General features: G+C 42.0%; 1 protein-coding gene across 5 annotated transcripts in view; it reads right to left on the bottom strand.

The window, feature by feature from the left end:
* Positions 1-18404, bottom strand: part of mlphb (melanophilin b) — a 65819-nt gene that overhangs the window by 9435 nt on the left and 37980 nt on the right. For 4 of the 5 annotated variants that reach the window (XM_078263083.1, XM_078263082.1, XM_078263084.1 and 1 more), the window contains 6 exons: positions 16552-16607; positions 14423-14515; positions 13285-13426; positions 11739-11977; positions 7046-7129; positions 1378-1656 (listed from right to left, as the gene is read on the bottom strand). In XM_078263083.1, the coding sequence (XP_078119209.1) occupies positions 1378-1656; positions 7046-7129; positions 11739-11977; positions 13285-13426; positions 14423-14515; positions 16552-16607 (893 nt within the window). The remainder of the gene's footprint in view (positions 1-1377; positions 1657-7045; positions 7130-11738; positions 11978-13284; positions 13427-14422; positions 14516-16551; positions 16608-18404) is intronic. The other variant, XM_078263085.1, reaches the window with a different exon arrangement.

Here is an 18404-nt window from a genome sequence, read left to right as displayed (position 1 = left end):
TTGGGCCTAATCAGGTTATAACTTCAGAGGAGTGTGTTCCTGCTTGTAAAAGCTAGTGTTATGTGATACTTTAAATCCTTAAGAAAGAGCCGTTTGAACAGGCCTATAGTAAAGCGATGTAAAAAACGACAACAGCTTTGTTACCTATAAGGGAAAGAAGTGCCAGTGAAGCTGTAGAGCCTCACAGCATCTACAAGGAGTTATTTTTCTAGTCAATTCTGTGTTTCAGAAAATCTGGGAGCGATGGTTGCAAAGGAACAATAAATGCTAAGGCCGAGTGACTTGATTTACGACTACAGTATGTGCCTGAAGTGGATTGCTGCAGAGGTGGTATGGAATTTCATGAGCCAGGCTGTTTGCTTAAAGTACGGAGTGTGCAACAAACAGATGTGCAGTACAGAATGTAATGTTTCTGATGAACTTTCTGGCATCAAATTCTTGTTTGTGGGAATCATTTGTTTTTCCTCTGCTGATTTTCTGCTCATTTAAACAATGGTGTTTCTCTTATAATTGTACAAGCCGGAGGACCCCCCAGAAGTTTTGTTAATGCCAAAAATAACGCCAGATATCCATCTACAATGGCGCAGCACCATGAAGTGCAGCGACGCACTGCCGTGAGTCCATGAAAGAGAAGGATGGTCGAGTCTGTTATCTAAACAGCTAAAGTCTGTTATTTTATACAGTCTATGGTTGAAACGTTGTCGGTAGCCTAACGGTTACAAACAGACTTGGTAATGAACGACACGCCAACGACATTGTGCCAGACTCTATGTAAGGAAATAACGGGACTAGTCTATATCGACAAGTTTCATTTCCGGGATTATTCCGTTGCCGCCGGAAATTCCGCCGGATGTCTCTCATTTTTGGCCGAATGTCCGTTACCTTTCGCTTTCTTTGTGTTGGCATTTTAATCCAATCCAATCATTTCAGTGGCATAAATCCGGTGGATTTATAAGGACTGTGGTTAACTGCTCCTCAGATCTCTGCAGGGTAAATCCAGACAGCTAGCTAGACTATCTGTCCAATCTGAGTTTTCTGTTGCACGACTAAAACTACTTTTGAACGTACACATGTTCCATTAAAACAAGTTCCTTCCCGAGGCTATTTTGCAGAGGCACCGTTGCTCCGTCCGGCGATTAACGGCACCCAAGACGATTGTGATTGGTTTAAAGAAATGCCAATAAACCAGAGCACGTTTTTCTCCCATCCTGGAATGCTGTGTGGACTAGCCAGACCCTCCTCCGCAGCAATGTGGAGGAAGCTCTGGCTATGCAAGACTATAACGGGACTAACAGTAACCCTCCCCGCCGACCCATCTGCTAGGGTAAAGCAGTCAACCTATGGGGAAACACTGAATTCTGCCACAGATATATGTACCTTCTGAGCGTCAGTCAGCTGAGGCTGCTCCTCCTCCAGTCTGCAGAGAAGGATGCTTGTTCTGGATGTGGGTCTGGTGGTAGGTATCCTGCTGGGCTTGGCATCCCCCTCTGGGCTCCTCCATGCTGGGCTCTCGTCCTCATCAGAGGTTAGGCCGTGGTCACTGATGTTGTCCGTCATCTCGTGCAGCTTCTGTCTCAGTTGCTGCTCCTCTAAGTCCACTTCCTCACACTGAGGAAGAGGAGAGGTGCCGTTTGGAGTCGGAGGAGCCTGGCTGCTCTGTGAGAACACAGTTGAGAATATCCTCTATTCAAACTTTATATTTTGTGTCTTTGCTTGGTTTAAAATGCACTGCTTGAGTGAAAACAGTGGCACGGCGCCTCAGTGGTTTAGCACTATGAAAAACATTGTAATTACATTTTTATATATTATACTGTACTATAATACTAAGGCTTACTAGCTTCACCCTGCAATACAAGAACAATAAAGCTGATATATTTAAGCTACGTGTCTTTTAAGGATCATCAGCTGGAGAGGATGCTGACTTTTTGCCTGGGGTGTGTAGTTTAGCCATGAGCATGATATCATGTATGTAGCCATCATGCGCATATTTATGACACTTTTATTTCTTGTTTAAAACAAGTCAGCAGAAAACAAGAAATGTCATCTGTAGACAGTTTAACCATTTTTAGAAAAACACACAAACACAAACCACAGCGTTATCTTCAATTACTGTAGCTAGGTAGCGACAGCTGATAGAATATATTAGCAACAGTTCACTTCAGCATATGAAATCGATGGTCATTGGCTAAAACAAAAGAAGTCTGCTTTTGTTTATTTCTGTGTGAACTCGAAGGCTCATTGTTCCAACAATTGCTACAATTTTCTAATTGGTAAATGTGCCACTGTCATCGCTGTAAACTGCACGTGTGCAGTTTGAGAACAGACGTAGCAACAGCCACTGAGTAGGGCGGTGTTTAGTGAACAGTCAATATCCTTGACTTGTCCAGCTGCATTCTGCACAACGCGTATCACCCCCACCTCTCCACTGACATTCCTGGGATCTGAAACAGGAACTAGCATGTCTAGAAGACGAATAGATCGATCCATAAATGGATGCATGTTGTGTGTGTGTGTGTGTGTGTGAGAACTCTCCGGTTACTATGGACATTAACACAGACGTGTTGCGTGCAGACTCTGCTCTGACAGAACCGGCGGAACATGTGCTATATGCAGATTGATTTAAGCTGTGCTTTGCCACAACAGAGAGGAAAAGCATGAGTCTATCTATTATTGCTCTTATTTGAAGCAGGAGAGCCACTAATTACCAGACAAGCTTACATTCAGTGTTGGTTTACGGTTTGTGTGTTTTTATGGGTTGACTCATTCTCTGATGATAACTGGTGTGGATTTCAATTTCGACCCAATTACAAACAGACAATAAACCCAAATGAGACATGGCTGTTGATGAGTGGAGGATGACTATGAGCAACTGGGTGTCCTCCTTATTATCAGAATGCTTGAACAGTGAGCTGCAAAAAAAAACAACTCATAAATAAACTCACAGGTCACTCTTATCTTTACTAACAGACTAGAAGATCCTTTCTTCACATGCACTCACAAGTTTGAACTGTTTAAACTACATTGAGAGAGTTGCCGCTTAAAGCTAGCCTGGTCCTACCAGACTCTGGTACATTTCATTTGTCCAGAGAGTCTGGCCTCTCTCCATTGACAAGTGTTAACTTCCTTGAAGGCGGATACTCTGTTGAAGTGTAAAACTATTGGATCTGCCCAGAGCCACTCTGGATCTGCCATAACCAATCGCTAACGTTTGGTCGTGACATATGTCATGCTCATGTGCAACAAGAGGGGAGACTGACAACTATTGGCTTATATTTAGCATTAGCATCGCTAGCGTTAGCCTTAGCCAACTCCTTCACCACTAACGGAGCGAGCTGGAAAATCAAACTTTTCCCGAACCCCGTGGGGAGGAGGGCCACAACATCATGGCCACCAACAAAACTCAGCAAAGATTGTCCTTGCTCGTGCTTTAACTTCTGGATATTCGGCAGCGTTGCTGCCACAACGGACCGAATGGCTTCGCTCGCATCTTTCTAGTGCAGGTCCCGTGAACATCATCGTTCTCAGCCACTCCCTCTGTTCACTGATTGGACCTACAAATAATTGACTGGAGAAAACCCAAAGAATATACCGCAAACCCAGACGGAGTACTGAAGGGAAATGAAAATTGAGCGGAAGTAAGTAGGAGGGCGGAGCCAGGCTAGCTTAAAGCTGCATTGATTTATGTATTCTTTTGGCCACTTGGGGGCCGTAATAAGACATAAACATAACACTGATATATTATTATTATTATTGACTTATTATAATATTGACATGGGTTTGTCATTCGGAGCAACTCCTTTCACTTTACACCTACTCGTTTGAGCCATTGTTGGAAAAACAAATACTGATTAGTGTAGCTTTAGGGCTGCATCATTAGGGGTCCAAGCCCGAGTCTGCAAGAACTGGCAATAGCAAAGCTATGACGTTCGCACAGCAGGGCTGTGGAACCCTATTGTTCTTCTACTGATTAATATTCTTCTTCTTCTTCTTCTTCTTCTTCATTATTCTTCTCTGCCTAAAACTCAGACTACACCATAAACCGTACATGGTGGGGGGTTGCCATTTTCAGGACCGGTCCCAAAGAAAAACATGATTATTTTGATAGGATAAAAATTGCGCATGTTACGCACAAACAAATTTGTGTAGCTAACTATGAAAACACCAACTTTGCCATATCTCGGCCAAAATAAATGCCATCAACGCCAAACTTTAGATTCTTGTTTGACATGACCCTTTGAAGGTCCCCACGTTTTACGAAAATTGGTCACTAGGGGGCGCTACAAGTACAAAAAGTTTGAATTTCATGAACCTCTCATCCGATTTTTACAAAATTTGTTGGGTACCATCTAGGGCCACTCCTGAGGCCAACCCTAGAGTGGGGTACTGAGGGGTCGAAGTGGGCATGGCCTATGGGACCCAAGTCTAAATTTACTACTTACACTAATGTGAACAACTTTAAATTTACAGGGTAGATAGACAATGGGTCATGGACCACACCTACCAAAAATTACACGTGGACCACTAGGTGGCGCTATAATGTTTTTGTTGCCTTTGACTCCCACATTACACATCGTGCATTAGAAATCCTTATATCCACGTGTTCCTTGAATCAAGCTGAATCACATGATATAGGCCACGGCCATTTCCGCTCAAAAGTTTTTCGCAATATTGCGCAATGCGCAAAAACCAACATTTTCAAACTCGTCCTAGGCCGTGGACGGATCAGCACGAAACCTGGTACGTAGTATCTCCAGATGGACATGACCAAAAGTTACTCAAAGAATTTTTGCTACGTTAAAGTATGCGCATTTGACGACCAAAGAACACATTTTCATAGCTAGCTACCACACACATATCATATCATATCTCGGCCAAATTAAATGTTATCAGCAAATAATTGAGAGCATTGTTCAACATCCCACTATGATGCTCTGTACCAAATTTGGCAAAGATGGGCCTTTAGGTGGCGCTATAAGCAACGTTTATTTGTTTTGGCCAATAACTCAATGCATTTAAATTGGAAATTTGCAATTGCAGTATCTCGGCCACAGTAAATGCAATCACCACGCAACTCTCGTTCGTGCTCGTTCGGGCATGCCGCTCTGAGGCGCTGTACCAAATTTGGCGAAGATTGGCCAATAGGGGCGCTATAATCAACATAGACGAGTTTTGGCCCTTTTTACTCAATGTTAATGGGATATTTGCAATGGAAATGTACCACAGACCTTGCAGCTCACACTTCTCAATATTTACTGATGTTTGCCTCCTACCGGTTTTGGGTTTTGTGTGCTCCTCTGGTTTTTTACAATAAATAAACTTCTTAACCCACTTGACAAAGTTTCTACAACCTTCAGTGGACAAATGCAACTCTTTTCTCTCACTTTTTCAATCCAAAATCAACACCATTCATAGGCGCCGATACCGTGCAATTAATCATTGCAGTTGGTGCTAAGTGGAGCGTCTGTCATAGTGTGATGTTGGTGTCATTGATTCTTAATTTCCCACGAAGCACCCACGGAGGAAAACATAAATCGGCGCCTATGACGCCATTTGCAACAACTTGACCACCTCCCCTGCTCCTTCAACCACCACACCTGCCTCCCCCCCTCCACCCTCTCGGTCACTCTCTCATTTCTCTCTGCTGTCCCCCTCGGTCAGGGGGGTTAAGAAGTTTGTTTATTGTAGAGCATTCTTAAAGGTGGTCTGTATATGCGTGGAGGTGAACTGTTGACCGCTACGTTTGCAACGGCGACGTACTGCAGATCTCGAGGCTCACGCCTCTCGATATTTACCGCCATTTGCCTCCCCGCCGTCAGGCTTCGGGTTCCGCTTTCGCTCGCTCCCCGGGGCGTCGGGGGCAACTGGCGTGGGTGGCTTGGGCCCCGTCATTACTGCTTTCAGTTCTAGTTTTATTTTGTTTTATCATTAGCAACAATGCCCTTAAAGTTACTCTGTTTTGTTCTCTTTGACAGCACCCGTGGCGATAAGCAGGCGTGTTTATTAGATCCAAACAGTGCCACTTGTGTGGCGCCAGTCAGTAGACATCGCTCTTTTCTTTCTTTGTTCGGCCAAAGTAACCGTTTACTCACACCGCTAGCAGAGACCAGAAAAAACACAGCACGCCCCTTCACACACAAGGGAGTTGAAGAGTTAGTCTATTGCGTTAACTCCGCTGACTGTCTCTGAACCAACCACTAGACCAACCAAGGACTTTTATCAGTGGGCCATAGGCTCAATCACCATCGTGTTACCTCATTCAGCAATAGATAGTAACAGACATTTATTTCAATGAAAAACTTCGAGATTATTACTTTGAAAAAGACCAGAACCAATAATGATCTAATCTTGCTTACAACTATACAAAGAAATATCACTCTTCCAAACGTGCAAGCAGCAGGAACAAGTACAAAGAAATACAAAGTACTGAGCAGACCGTCCCACATCACATGGTTCCCTCGCATGTATCTACAACAGGTAAAGCTCCAGCCAAAGCCTCTGCACACGTATGGAAACGTGGCAGCCACTCAGGGGGCATTCCAGTATAGTCAGATAAGACAAGGCCAAATCCCAATATATCCATGTCAATCCTCACAGACTTTAATTAACATCAGCTGTGTGCACAACAGAACAGTGTGAATGCAGAAGGGTGCTGTCTGAGGAATGGGACAGGACTTTGTGACATCATATGTTGCTCAGGAACATGCATGTCTGTGGCCAGTAAAGTGCAAGGTTCATATTCCATGTGTAGTTTAAGAAAACTGAATGTTTGATCACTCTATTGTTAGTATGTGTCTTTCTACTTTATGTCATTTGTAATGAGACCAGCTGGAAACAAAGGACTAACCACAGTCCCTGTTGCCATGGTTATGTAAACATGCTCTTGCCAGCTTTTAAAAAAAAAAATGTTTTTGGTTTAAACTTTCATTATCCTCATGTAATTCCCAAAGCCTCTTTCTGCAACAGCTGGCCTGAGGTTTGATAATGATGCTTGTGATAATTGTTGTTGTTGTTGTGGCAACTGCAGCGTGATATTTAATGGATTTACCTCGTCGTACGTCGAGGTGACCTTCAGCTCTAAGTGGTTCAGGAGGGTCTCAATGGCTGACATGCGCCTGTTCAGGTCAGTGATCTGGGGGAAGACAGGAAGAGTCAGGGAAGCTACAGTCACATCATGAAGACAGGATAGAATGAAGAAAGAGACGTTAGCGAAGAGAAAATAGTAGGATTTCAGAGGCATATAGAACATTTATGGTAGGCCGATTAAAGCTTTAGTGCGTAACATTTTGATATTAATGAGCGTCCGTTAAATTCAAGCCATTGCCAAATGAGTTGCTACAAAGCAAATAAAGACTTTCAGCTCCACGCAACTCTCTCTGTATTTCTCAGTATGGCTGTTTTCAGAAGATTTTGGCATCCGGATAATTGCCTCTTCTGAAGAGTCCATCATGTTTTTTTTAATCCTTGGCTACTAGCAACTGTTGTTTAACTTTAACATTTTTTTTCTTCATATTTGCTCAAACTGTCACTTTATACTGACAGTACTACATGAATCAGATCATCTGTGAAAAAAAACATGTTGCTCTGCCTTCTCCTAATGCTCCTAAGTACAATACATCCAATCAGAGCCGAGGAGTCTCTTGACGCAGTGTCAATAAGAGCTTGTGAACTGCAATCAAACTGTCAAACTAGCGCTGATCAAATAGACTCTGTTATTGCATTGCCTATTTATCTCCTTAAATGTTTTCAGCAACATATTTAAGTGTGCTGTTTGGCTGTAAAATGAGAAAAATTGCTCCGGACGGTGAGCGGTGTTTGCGTTTGGCTCGACTTGGTCACAAGCATTTTCATTTTACAGCCAAACAGTACACTAAAACACATGTCTGAAAACATTTGAGGAGAGAAATAGGCAATGCAATACCAGAATCTTGATTTGTATTTGTTCCGCGCTGCCAAGTTTGACAGTTTGATCGCAGAGACTCCTCGGCTCTGATTGGGTGTTTATCTTCGGGCGTGGTGGAAACTTGAAAATGCCATTAGGAGCACCAGCAGAGGAAAGTGATTTTTCACAGATTATCTGTCCCATGTGCTACTGTCACGATATAGTGACAGTTTGCGCAAATAAGACAAAAAGTTATTTTTTATAAAAGTTACATTCTGGACCTTTAGGGAACAAGTTCCCACACATGTATTATTAGTTTCTTCAAAACAAGATAGTGCAGTACCGTTTATAGTTTAAATGATGCTGTTGAAATCACACTCTTAAGTAACAGCATGTCATATGGTATCCATTTCACTCAGGCTGAACAAATCAAACCACATCATCAGAGTCTGATGTATGAGCCAAATCACCTCATAACCAAATGGGAATCCACTGCAATTGAGAGTCAGCTCTGAAATGACTTGGATGAAGCCGCAACGGTCCAGATAAAGAGAGAGTAAATCTGGACAAAAATCCACTAAAAGCTATACTAGTGAAATAAAATAAAGGTTGCCTTCGATAATGGGTCAGTCTGTTCAAAATGCAATAAGAGTCCTTTTTGAATCAGGAAGTCAAGCAGACAGTCATCAGACAGAAGGCATCTTTGATGAAGTCGTGCGTCTCAGACTATGTTAAAATCCTGCCTCTCTAAATATTATTCCTTGGATTTCCCTGTTAAAGTTAGTGAAGCACTAAACCGGAAGTAGCCGAGCTGGCCGGTGGAGGTCTGTAGTGCGCCTGCTCTATGGGCCACACGGTGGGGAGGCAGTGCAGATCATCAGGGTAATTTTAATACGCGGAAGTTGAACTTTTTGGGCTTTATGCGCCACTGAGCAACTCTCAAAAGAATGAATGGGGCTCCGCCTCCAACACTGTATCCAGGTTTTAATATACATCCATGCCCTATACCTACAGTAACCTTAAACACCTATAACCTAATCACAATGATTCATTTGGTAGACCGTACTGGGGGCACCCTGTGTGGACAGCTCTATTGTAGAGGCATATCTGTTCCGAAAAAAGGCCTCCTGTGTTGACACGGCATTGTACGTCAGTCTACCCCTCTGAGTAAGTCTTCAGTTGGATTGAGATCTGGATCTGGACATCAAACCATTCAGTGAGCCCTCGTACCTTGTAGGGAAGCCTCCACATTTGTTATATTTCTCTGCTCATTCAGGTGTTTCCTTTAATTTGTCTGTATATTAAACATGTAAACATGCTGTTAACACCGCTCTACACCATTTTTGCCCCACATGTGCCCCGTGCCTTTACAGAGCCTGCACTTCTTGACTCATCCCCCGTGTCTTGTTCCACAAGCGTAATCAAATTGAATACGTCACTTGACTTTTAGCCTCGCTCGGCGGCTCGAATGCTTTCCAAATCACAATCAAACGGATGGTAGGCGACACTCGCATGCAGGATGAGTAACTGGTGTCTGATGAGCTTGGACCTCGATCGCCACAGACAAATATCACGGCTGTATTTGATGTCTGACAGGCACATGGGCTGCTTGTTTTCTGCAGCATCCTGTTTGTGTCTCCCAGCGTGTTGCCCAGCTGTGAGACGGATTTGCCATGACACCAGATATCAAAGGTGGAAATAAGCTCAGAGCCAGGTGGGACTGATAACACCTGCCCTTTTATTGTCATGGCTGCCTTCCACCACAGAGCTTAATCCCGTCTTTTGTTTTCATATTCCTTATCTTAAATTACTACAAAGAACATCTTTTGATTCGGATAGTCCGAGCTTTACCTCAATAATTAAACATGAAGTTCCACAGTGGGTCGGAATCAACTCAATGCACCTGACTGTTGAGCACACAAGGACCCATGTAGACTCACTGGTTTCTGAGAGCAGTAAGAAAAGCAGCCCACTCAAAGTCTGCCAAACTAATGGCAAACAGACTCTGTTATTTATCTGCTCCCCATAAACAGAACAGCAACAGTTGTCGTGATCCTTTCCAGGGACTGAGTATGCTATCACATAAATAGACACTGATGTAATGTATGTAACCTCTCTCTGATCTAGCAGCTGTCTCCCCCTCATAACTCAACGTGTCAGTCTGATGAACGTGTGTGTGTGTGTGTGTGTGTGTGTGTGTGTGTGAGTTCCAACATGTGCTGCTATAAAGACCTGAAATATCAAAAAGACAGTTTGTTAGCTGTCAGAAATGTGACTCTAAACCACAATTAATTATTGTGAAGATCAAGTTTTCCCTCTCTTATAGCCTAAACAGAACAAAATTAAGTTTATCATTTTGTTTATGTATCTTACCTTGCCCTTTATCGCCCATTTTAATGAAACAAAAACCTTCCAACGTGGCATGTTGCAGTGAGCTCAGAGCTATACCATGTTTGTTTTTTTCAGAATTGTCCTGAATATACTATCTGGAAAAGCAAAAGTCTAATAAAGAAATCTAATAGATAGCCAAGTCAACCTTTTTTGTTTATTTGACTCCAATGCTGGGGTATTTAAAAATGCCTCAAGACTATTATATTCGGTTTGTCCCCTACCATCATGTCAAATAAAACATTCTCTTGGTTTTAGTGCCTCTTGGTCTAAAATGCTTTTTTAGAGACTTTCACACTGTGCCAAGGAAGAAAACTTTCATAATCCATCAAATAAAAGCCATATGGGTTGTGTACACATCAGTAAAGTTAATTTATATCTGACAGAATATCTGTGCAGAGATGGGAATTGACTGTGTAAGGAGGTTGAACATTGTGAACTATGAATGTCACATTTGTTATTCCTAATGTGTGCAATGTGTTATTAGGTGCAGAATAGGAGTGGGTAATACCACAACATAGGTTTTAAGTGTAATACCAGGTAGTAATAGTAAGTAATACTGTGTAATACCAGGGCCAGAAATGGCAGCGATGCAGCGGTGCTCGTGCACGCCTCTGTGTGGGCGAAGCCCCGAGGGCAGGGGGAGGGGTTAGACCGAGGAGATGCTACTTTCAAATCTTGCTAACTTTTCAACATTACCAACCCTTTAAAGGAACACGCCGACTTAGTGAGACTTTAGCTTATTCACCGTATCCCCCAGAGTTAGACAAGTCGATACATACCCTTCTCATCTCCGTGCGTGTCATAACTCTGTCTGACGCACCCACCGCTAGCCTAGCTTAGCACAGAACCTGGGGGTAACCGGCTCCATCTAGCCTAAGTGACAAAATAACACCAACACCGGAGTGATTAGCGCAACACCTGAAAAGCACCGTTGCTACTCTCTGCTCCTCACCACGGGGCTTCTCAGGTGCTGCGAGCAAATCACTCCGCCAAAGTAGCAGAAGTAGCAGTGCTTCGCCTTCTGAGAATATAGTTCCCAGTATGTATACGGTTAGAAGATGGCTGTGTCTCATGTGACCTTGTTATTTGTACACGCTGTGACTATACAAATCACAACATGTAAATAAAAAATTAAATGTTGGTGTTATTTTGTCACTTATTGGGAGCAGTAGGCTAGTTGGAGCCGGTTACCTCCAGGATCTGGGCTAAGCTAGGCTAGCGGTGGGTGCGTCAGACAGAGGAGATGAGAAGGGTATGTATGGACTTATCTAACTCTGGGGGATACGGTGAATAAGCTAAAATCCCAATAAGTCGGCGTATTCCTTTAATAGGCTACTTCAGGAAACATCAGGAAAAACATCAAGACTGGATTTATGTGTGTCTCGAAGCCATCTGCTAAATCAGTGTAATGTAATTAGGATTTCATATGATGATTAATAGATGAAGGTAGGTGAATCATATTAAAGACCTGTGGTGGAGGGTTGGCTGAGTTCAGGCTCTCCTGGGAGGTGTGGCTGCAGAGGCCCAGATGAGACTGGTAGAGAGGGAAGAGCTGGTGGTGGTCCTCCTCCTCGGAGTCATCGGGGCCGGGCAGATAGCTGCTGCTGCCCGGGGGGCCCCAAGCACTGCCACTGCCACACGACGAGTAGCTGAGCCGGGACATGGAGCGAGATGGTATAGTTTGGTTGTCTGGGTATGCAAGGTCATCTAAAAAGAATACGAGGGTAAATCAGGAAATAAAGTCAGCAATACTGATTCCACTATTTTCTTCAGCAGTTAAAGGCTGACTTGTCATGACTGTTTTCCCAAGATGGCGCCCGCCTGTATACGTGAACGGTACTGTCTTTCTAAACTATCTTTTTAATAAACTGTATGTACACTTACAAAGTTCTCAATGCTTCGGTTTACATGTAGGGACCCTCATTATGCCGCCATGGAAGTGTGGTGCTATTTTGAGCCTTGTTAGTGGTGTAGAAATAGAGATGCATTGTTTTTACTTTCGCGTGCCCCGACAATTAACGTTATAAGCTAATTAGCGGTTTGCGCTAAAACTGGTCACATTCGATTAGCATGAAAATATATCAGAGAGAAATGTCGAACTTGGACACATGTGTTATTAACCCCTAGGTTCATTTTGCACCAGATTTCTCCTTTAAGAGAAATTTGGCACTTTTTATGTGGATGTCCAATCAGTGTTGCTAGTAAATGTAGTCGATTGAAGGAATAAATTCCTCAGTGCATGCTTTATTGACCATAGACATAGACGACGCGTCTCCACTTCCTCCCGCTGTACAAAAGTGAAGCCAAAACTTCCCAGATACGGATGGAAGTACATACAGTACATTATACCTGCACTAACATTAGCCATGTAGCTCATGAGTGCACACATACCACCAAGGCACCATTAACTGGCTGTACAGAGTTAACAAAGAGACAATATTGTGATAGTATGTGGTGTTATGGTAATATTGTGTGTTACCATACTAATGTTTATGTAGCACAGTAAATTGTCTTGTAGTTTAGAATAGCGGAGTCTGTTAACCTTAATCAACAGAGGTTTGAAATTAGCTAGCTATCTAACTAGCTAACAGGCTAATTTTGTAAACCAAGTCGCTTACAAAACACTTTATTACTCCCATTTTGTCCACTTATTGTATTTACAATATGTGGACAAAAATGGGAATAATGTCAGCTAAATAAATAGAAACAAAATACTTACAATGAAAAAAAACGTGGCCAGATGTCATGTTTAGAGATGTGAGGCGCCGTTCGACCATTTTTTCCAGAGTTATGGTGCTCTGTTATAGCTAGTTGGCCCTTTTAGCTTTCTGTATTTTCCCTCATTGGCAAGTAAGTTAACATTGTTACTAACACTACACTACTTAACATGCAACTTGCTCCTGTTTTGGCTCTTGTATGTACATATGCATTTGCTGTTTTCATCCCCATGTACTTTAGTAAACATTTGTTGAAACCATTTATTTGCCCTGAGCTGTACTTTCTCCTTTCTTTACCTTGCTGTGGAGCCATTCCCAGGTCCAGAACTTTGCATTGCTCCTCCAAAATCTGGTGAAAAACAGAGGCCATGTCAGCCTCAGCAAGCATCGACTCCCTCTCACCTACATCCATGTCCATGATGTCATGGGAGACTGGGGCCTAGGAATGAGGACGGAGAATGGTGAGTGCTATTCTGACAAACTGTTAATCAGTTCTAAGGAGCTAATGATGCTAGAAACTTAGCATCAGAAAAAGAAGGGGGGTGAAGACATTGGGGTTGTCACAGAGAGAGTTAGAAATATGACCAATAACATGGGAAATTCCACAAAGTACTGTGGCTTCATCAACTCATTTCAGATTTTAAGAGAAACCCTAAAATTAGTAATTTAGTTACTAATTTAGTTAAAAGATTTAGTTACCAGCTAGAGTGAAATCATTAATGGTGGCACACATTCTTATTCATACTCTGCATGCAAATTAAATCAATTAAATTCCATTAATAATAGGAATAATGTAGTTAAACAAAGAAAAAGCACAATGTGCTACAATGAAATAAGTAGAGCTGGTTCAAGTGGTGGCACAGCAGTGAATTATGTCATACAATTTTGATAAAGGTTATGACCAAATGTATCTACATTTATAAACAACTGCGGTGACCGACCCCTTCATTTAGTGTTTTACTGGCATTTGGTGTGTTGGTGTTTTGTCATGTTAATCATGGCCAATAATGCAACAACTTTCCTTTCACAGTTCATCACATTTATTTTTAGGATATAAAACACTGAAGATTGGAAAGTCTATCGCAATTGTGCTCTCTAAAACACACAGACATTGTGACTTGGTTTCATGCCACTTGAGTCTCTTTACATTTGGTAAAATGTTGTATTGTCGGAGCATTCTGTTAATGAGCTGACACAATGTCTCAGTGGCCGTGCAAACACAAGCATGCACATTTGGATACACATTGTGGCCAGACATGAGAATGAAAAATGACAGTGCTCAACACTAAATAAATATTCTTGACAAACCAGACCAAGTTTGGCAAAGAAAGAAAACAGAAACAGGCTAAAGAGGCAACAGACAATGGGCCCCTTGCATGAAGACATGCAGATTAGTTTGGCTTGGGCTTGGTTTCTGGGGTTGTCCTACTTCTACCTGGTTTGGCTGTCCTCTTGATTCAATGGAGTAGTCACAGCCCAGTTCGAAATCAAAGGGATCGACAGTTAGCCGCCTTTTGGCCTTTTTCATCTTTGGACAGCAGAAAGGGAAACACCACCACCAACAGAGAGGAGAGAGGTAAGAAAGATGAGTAAAGTGAAAAGGTAAAAGTTTAGATCAGAGGAGAGGAAGGATTCAGAAATCCTCAACACTGGAAAACACTTCTCACATTGGGATAATAAGGCACAATGTAACCAACTTACTAATCATATATTATGGAGAACATCAGCCCCAGTTTGTTTCTCTCAAAATACATACATAGCAATACATTAAAAAAAACAGAAGGAAGAATAGCAACACCTACTGTTGTTCTGAATGTATCATGTATCTTCTAACCATCTGGATACAAATTTTCAATCTGTTGCACAATACCCCAAAAATATTTTTAACACGTTTCTCAATTTGCAGTTGCATTTTCTAATCCTGAAATGACATTTGTCCTTGCTCTTTTTGTAAAACATAAGCAAAATATAATAGTTTTGTTTTGTATTAAAATATTAAATATTGGAAAGTAGCATCAAATATGCCAATATAACTAATTACTAATATATATATATATATATATATATATATATATATATATATATAATAACTCTGCCTAACTGCATTCATTTTGAGTCACACTGTACAAATTGAGCATGAACATATGTCATTGCCGGCGATTAAAAGAGTCTTCCTAACCAGTGTAAAGTGGTGTTAAATAACCTGGGTTGCTGGGAATATATAGATATTTTTTGGGGGGGAAACAGACGCTTAGCACTGTCACTTAAATGTAATGGTATAAAGAGAAACAAACTAGGGCTAGGAGACCATCTGCTTTGCAATCTGGCTATGTGGCCGAGAAAGACAGGGACTTCTTTTAAGACCCAGGTGTTGTTGACGGAGGATCTAGTCTGCCCAATATTCATTGAGCAAGACACTGAATCCCTACAGACTCCAAAAACCACCTGGTAGTTGCATTGTAACATCCCTGAGTGGTTGAAAAATGTCAGGAACATTTCCAAACAGAGCTCAAGAGGTGTTTCAAAAGGCAGTACCCTATTTGGAACCGTAGAGGGCACTCTGTCTAAGTGAAAATCAAACAAGGGATGAAGGAATCCCCTGGCCTTCAACTACTTTTACATTTCAGATATATATAACAAAACCTTAATCGGTAGCCACATTTGAAACAAAGGAAAAGCGTCCGGGGATCTAGCAGAGCCCAAGAGTCCTGTCGACATTGTTTTCTTCTCAGCAGCTGCTGCAGTGATTGAAAATAAACAATGCTTAGCTCCTTCATTACACAGAGACGGTGGTATAAACAATACAGTTTGGGGTTTATGAGGAATTCCAGTGGACTCCGTGCCCCTTTTTTTACAATCTCAGGACTTAAACCAGAGGCTCTTTCAACCCTAGGCCGACTCTTTTATGTGTGTGATTATGTGTGACAGCCTGGTATTTACCCACAATACACCGCTGCCAATGCACTCCGCTACTAAAAGTCTACCGTGCCTAACCTCAGTGGACTCAAGCTGTCAAGACGTTCCAGTTGGTCATGACAGCTGGCCTGGATCACACAGACAACACCTCTGCTTTTTAACGGAGGAAGGAGCCCTCAGCATGACAGACGTCAGTGCTGCTGAGCACCGCAGACGCTCGCAAACTCTGAGTTGTTTCAAAAAACATGTGCATGCTAAATGCTGATTTGACCTTCAATTAAATTGTCTGTTTTGCCGATGATATATGGTTTCCTCTCACTAAAACATATTTCAATTAAGAAACAGGAAACAAATCAACGGAGCTGAAGTGAAATTGGTGTTATTTTGTGGGTGTCCACATGTCGCGGCGAAGATAAACACCAGAACTACTAATGTTCTGCTCTCTGAGTACACATTGATATCTGCTTCTTGTTTCACGATGCATATCACTGGAATGCTTTCTGCTGGCCACAAACTCACTAAAACTTAAGTACGTACAAAGTAGCTGCAAGATGCCTATTTAGAAAGATTAGACCGTCCAAACGGAAGCACATGGAAATAAAACACACGTACTAGTGTAGTGAATAATTAAAAAGTGAGTTGCCGTACCCCCTTGTAGTGTTGTGAATCTGTCGCGTCCAAACTGTGCCCCTCGTATCCATTTGCTGATAAAGAAGGCAGACATGAAACACTTTTTAGAACAACTGAATGACAATGTACAATAAAGTATGTATGATTTCTAAAAAGGAATGCAGTGCACATATAAAATCATCTGGCATTTCTCTAGGGCTCCCTCTTCTTAGTCGATTCGTCATTTTTTTATGCTTTTTCAAGCTGAATGACTTATTTTTAAGGAACTTATGAACACATATACAAGTAGTGCTTTTGCATGATTCTATGTAGATAAACTCAGTTTCACAGATCTGTGGATTAGAGCAACTAATCGATAAATCGACAAACTCACGAGTGTTGGTCGACTAAGAATTTCTTTAGTCGAGGACAGCCGTACATTTCTCTATGCACGTGTATTTGTGAGCAAACCTAAGAGTCGCATCATGCAGACTAAGTCCTCCATCCCGAGTAAAGAATTACACATCAAACCAGCTATGTAACTCTCAAACAGATCACTTTGGTCTTCACAGCAAGATGCAAACTGTACGTCGTACAGCAAATCACACAAAACACTTTTAATGTCCATCTGGCAGATCAGAGCAAATACAGCACAAGATGGCAAAAGCAAGGAACATTGTGTGTTTTTCAGCCCCTCTTTATGAGAGTGTTTATGAGTGAGTTGCATTACTACGTTCACAGTTCTCTCTTGAATACAGAGGGAGAGGAAGGAGAGACTGGGAACGACAAAAGTTGCTGTGAGAAGCAAAAGTTCAAGAATGAGCTTCTCAGATCGGCAGATAAAGTGATAAAGTGGAAAGATTATGCACAACAACAACAACATTACAGATTAGGCTCATGCACATTACATTAAAGACCTGTAACAGTTACTGCACTATATCATTTCTACCATGAATCAGATTTACATCAGTCAGAAATAATCTTCAGAAAAAATGCACAAATGGAAACAAAACACACTAAAAGCATTATTACAACAACTAATACTACCAGAGGCCTCTAATGATAATGATAAAATAATAGGAATACTTTCCATGAACATCTATCGTTTTAAACCATGTTGCCATGTTTGCCAGACCTTCCTCCACAGCGCTGCAGAGGAGGGCCTGGCTAGTCCACACAGCATTCTGGGATGGGAGAAAAATGTGCTATGGTTTATTGGCATTTCTTTAAACCAATCACAATCGTCTTGGGCGGCGCTAAGCGCCGGACGGAGCCCTGATGCCGCTGCAAAATAGTCTCGGGAAGGAACTTGTTTTGGTGGAACATGTGTACGTTCAAAAGTAGTTTTAGTCGTGCAACAGAAAACTCAGATTGGACAGATAGTCTAGCTAGCTGTCTGGATTTACCCTGCAGAGATCTGAGGAGCAGTTAACCATAGTCCTCACAAATCCAGAGTTTAGAACGCCAACACAAAGAAAGCGGAAGGTAACGGACATCCGGCCAAAAGGAGTGTGATCCGGCGGAAGTCCCAGCGGCAACGGAGCAATCCCGAAAGTGAAACGTTGTGGATATAGACTAGCGCCAGCCTAACCAAAACCTTTTGGTCTGTTCTCTGTACCCACTGTATGAGACATTCAAAACTGCAAGGTTTAAATGGATCACTTTAATAGTCTAATGAAAATATTCAATAGTGAGACTACATTTCACATGACCCTATTTTACAGTATCCTTCAGTTTTTCCATTCTGTTCTGTTTATTAGGTATGTCTTTAGTGAATTAGGCAGCAAACTAGTTATTAAACATTCATGTGATTCCAGAATGGATCTAAAAGGAAGACCACACACACATGGCTGGATTAAGCCTCGAAGGGGCCCCGTGGAAAAAAATGTGAG

The sequence above is a fragment of the Sander vitreus genome, chromosome 11, assembly GCF_031162955.1.
Source record: "Sander vitreus isolate 19-12246 chromosome 11, sanVit1, whole genome shotgun sequence".
NCBI classification, from domain to species: Eukaryota; Metazoa; Chordata; class Actinopteri; order Perciformes; family Percidae; genus Sander; species Sander vitreus.
This window is presented reverse-complemented; position numbering and strand designations above follow the sequence as displayed.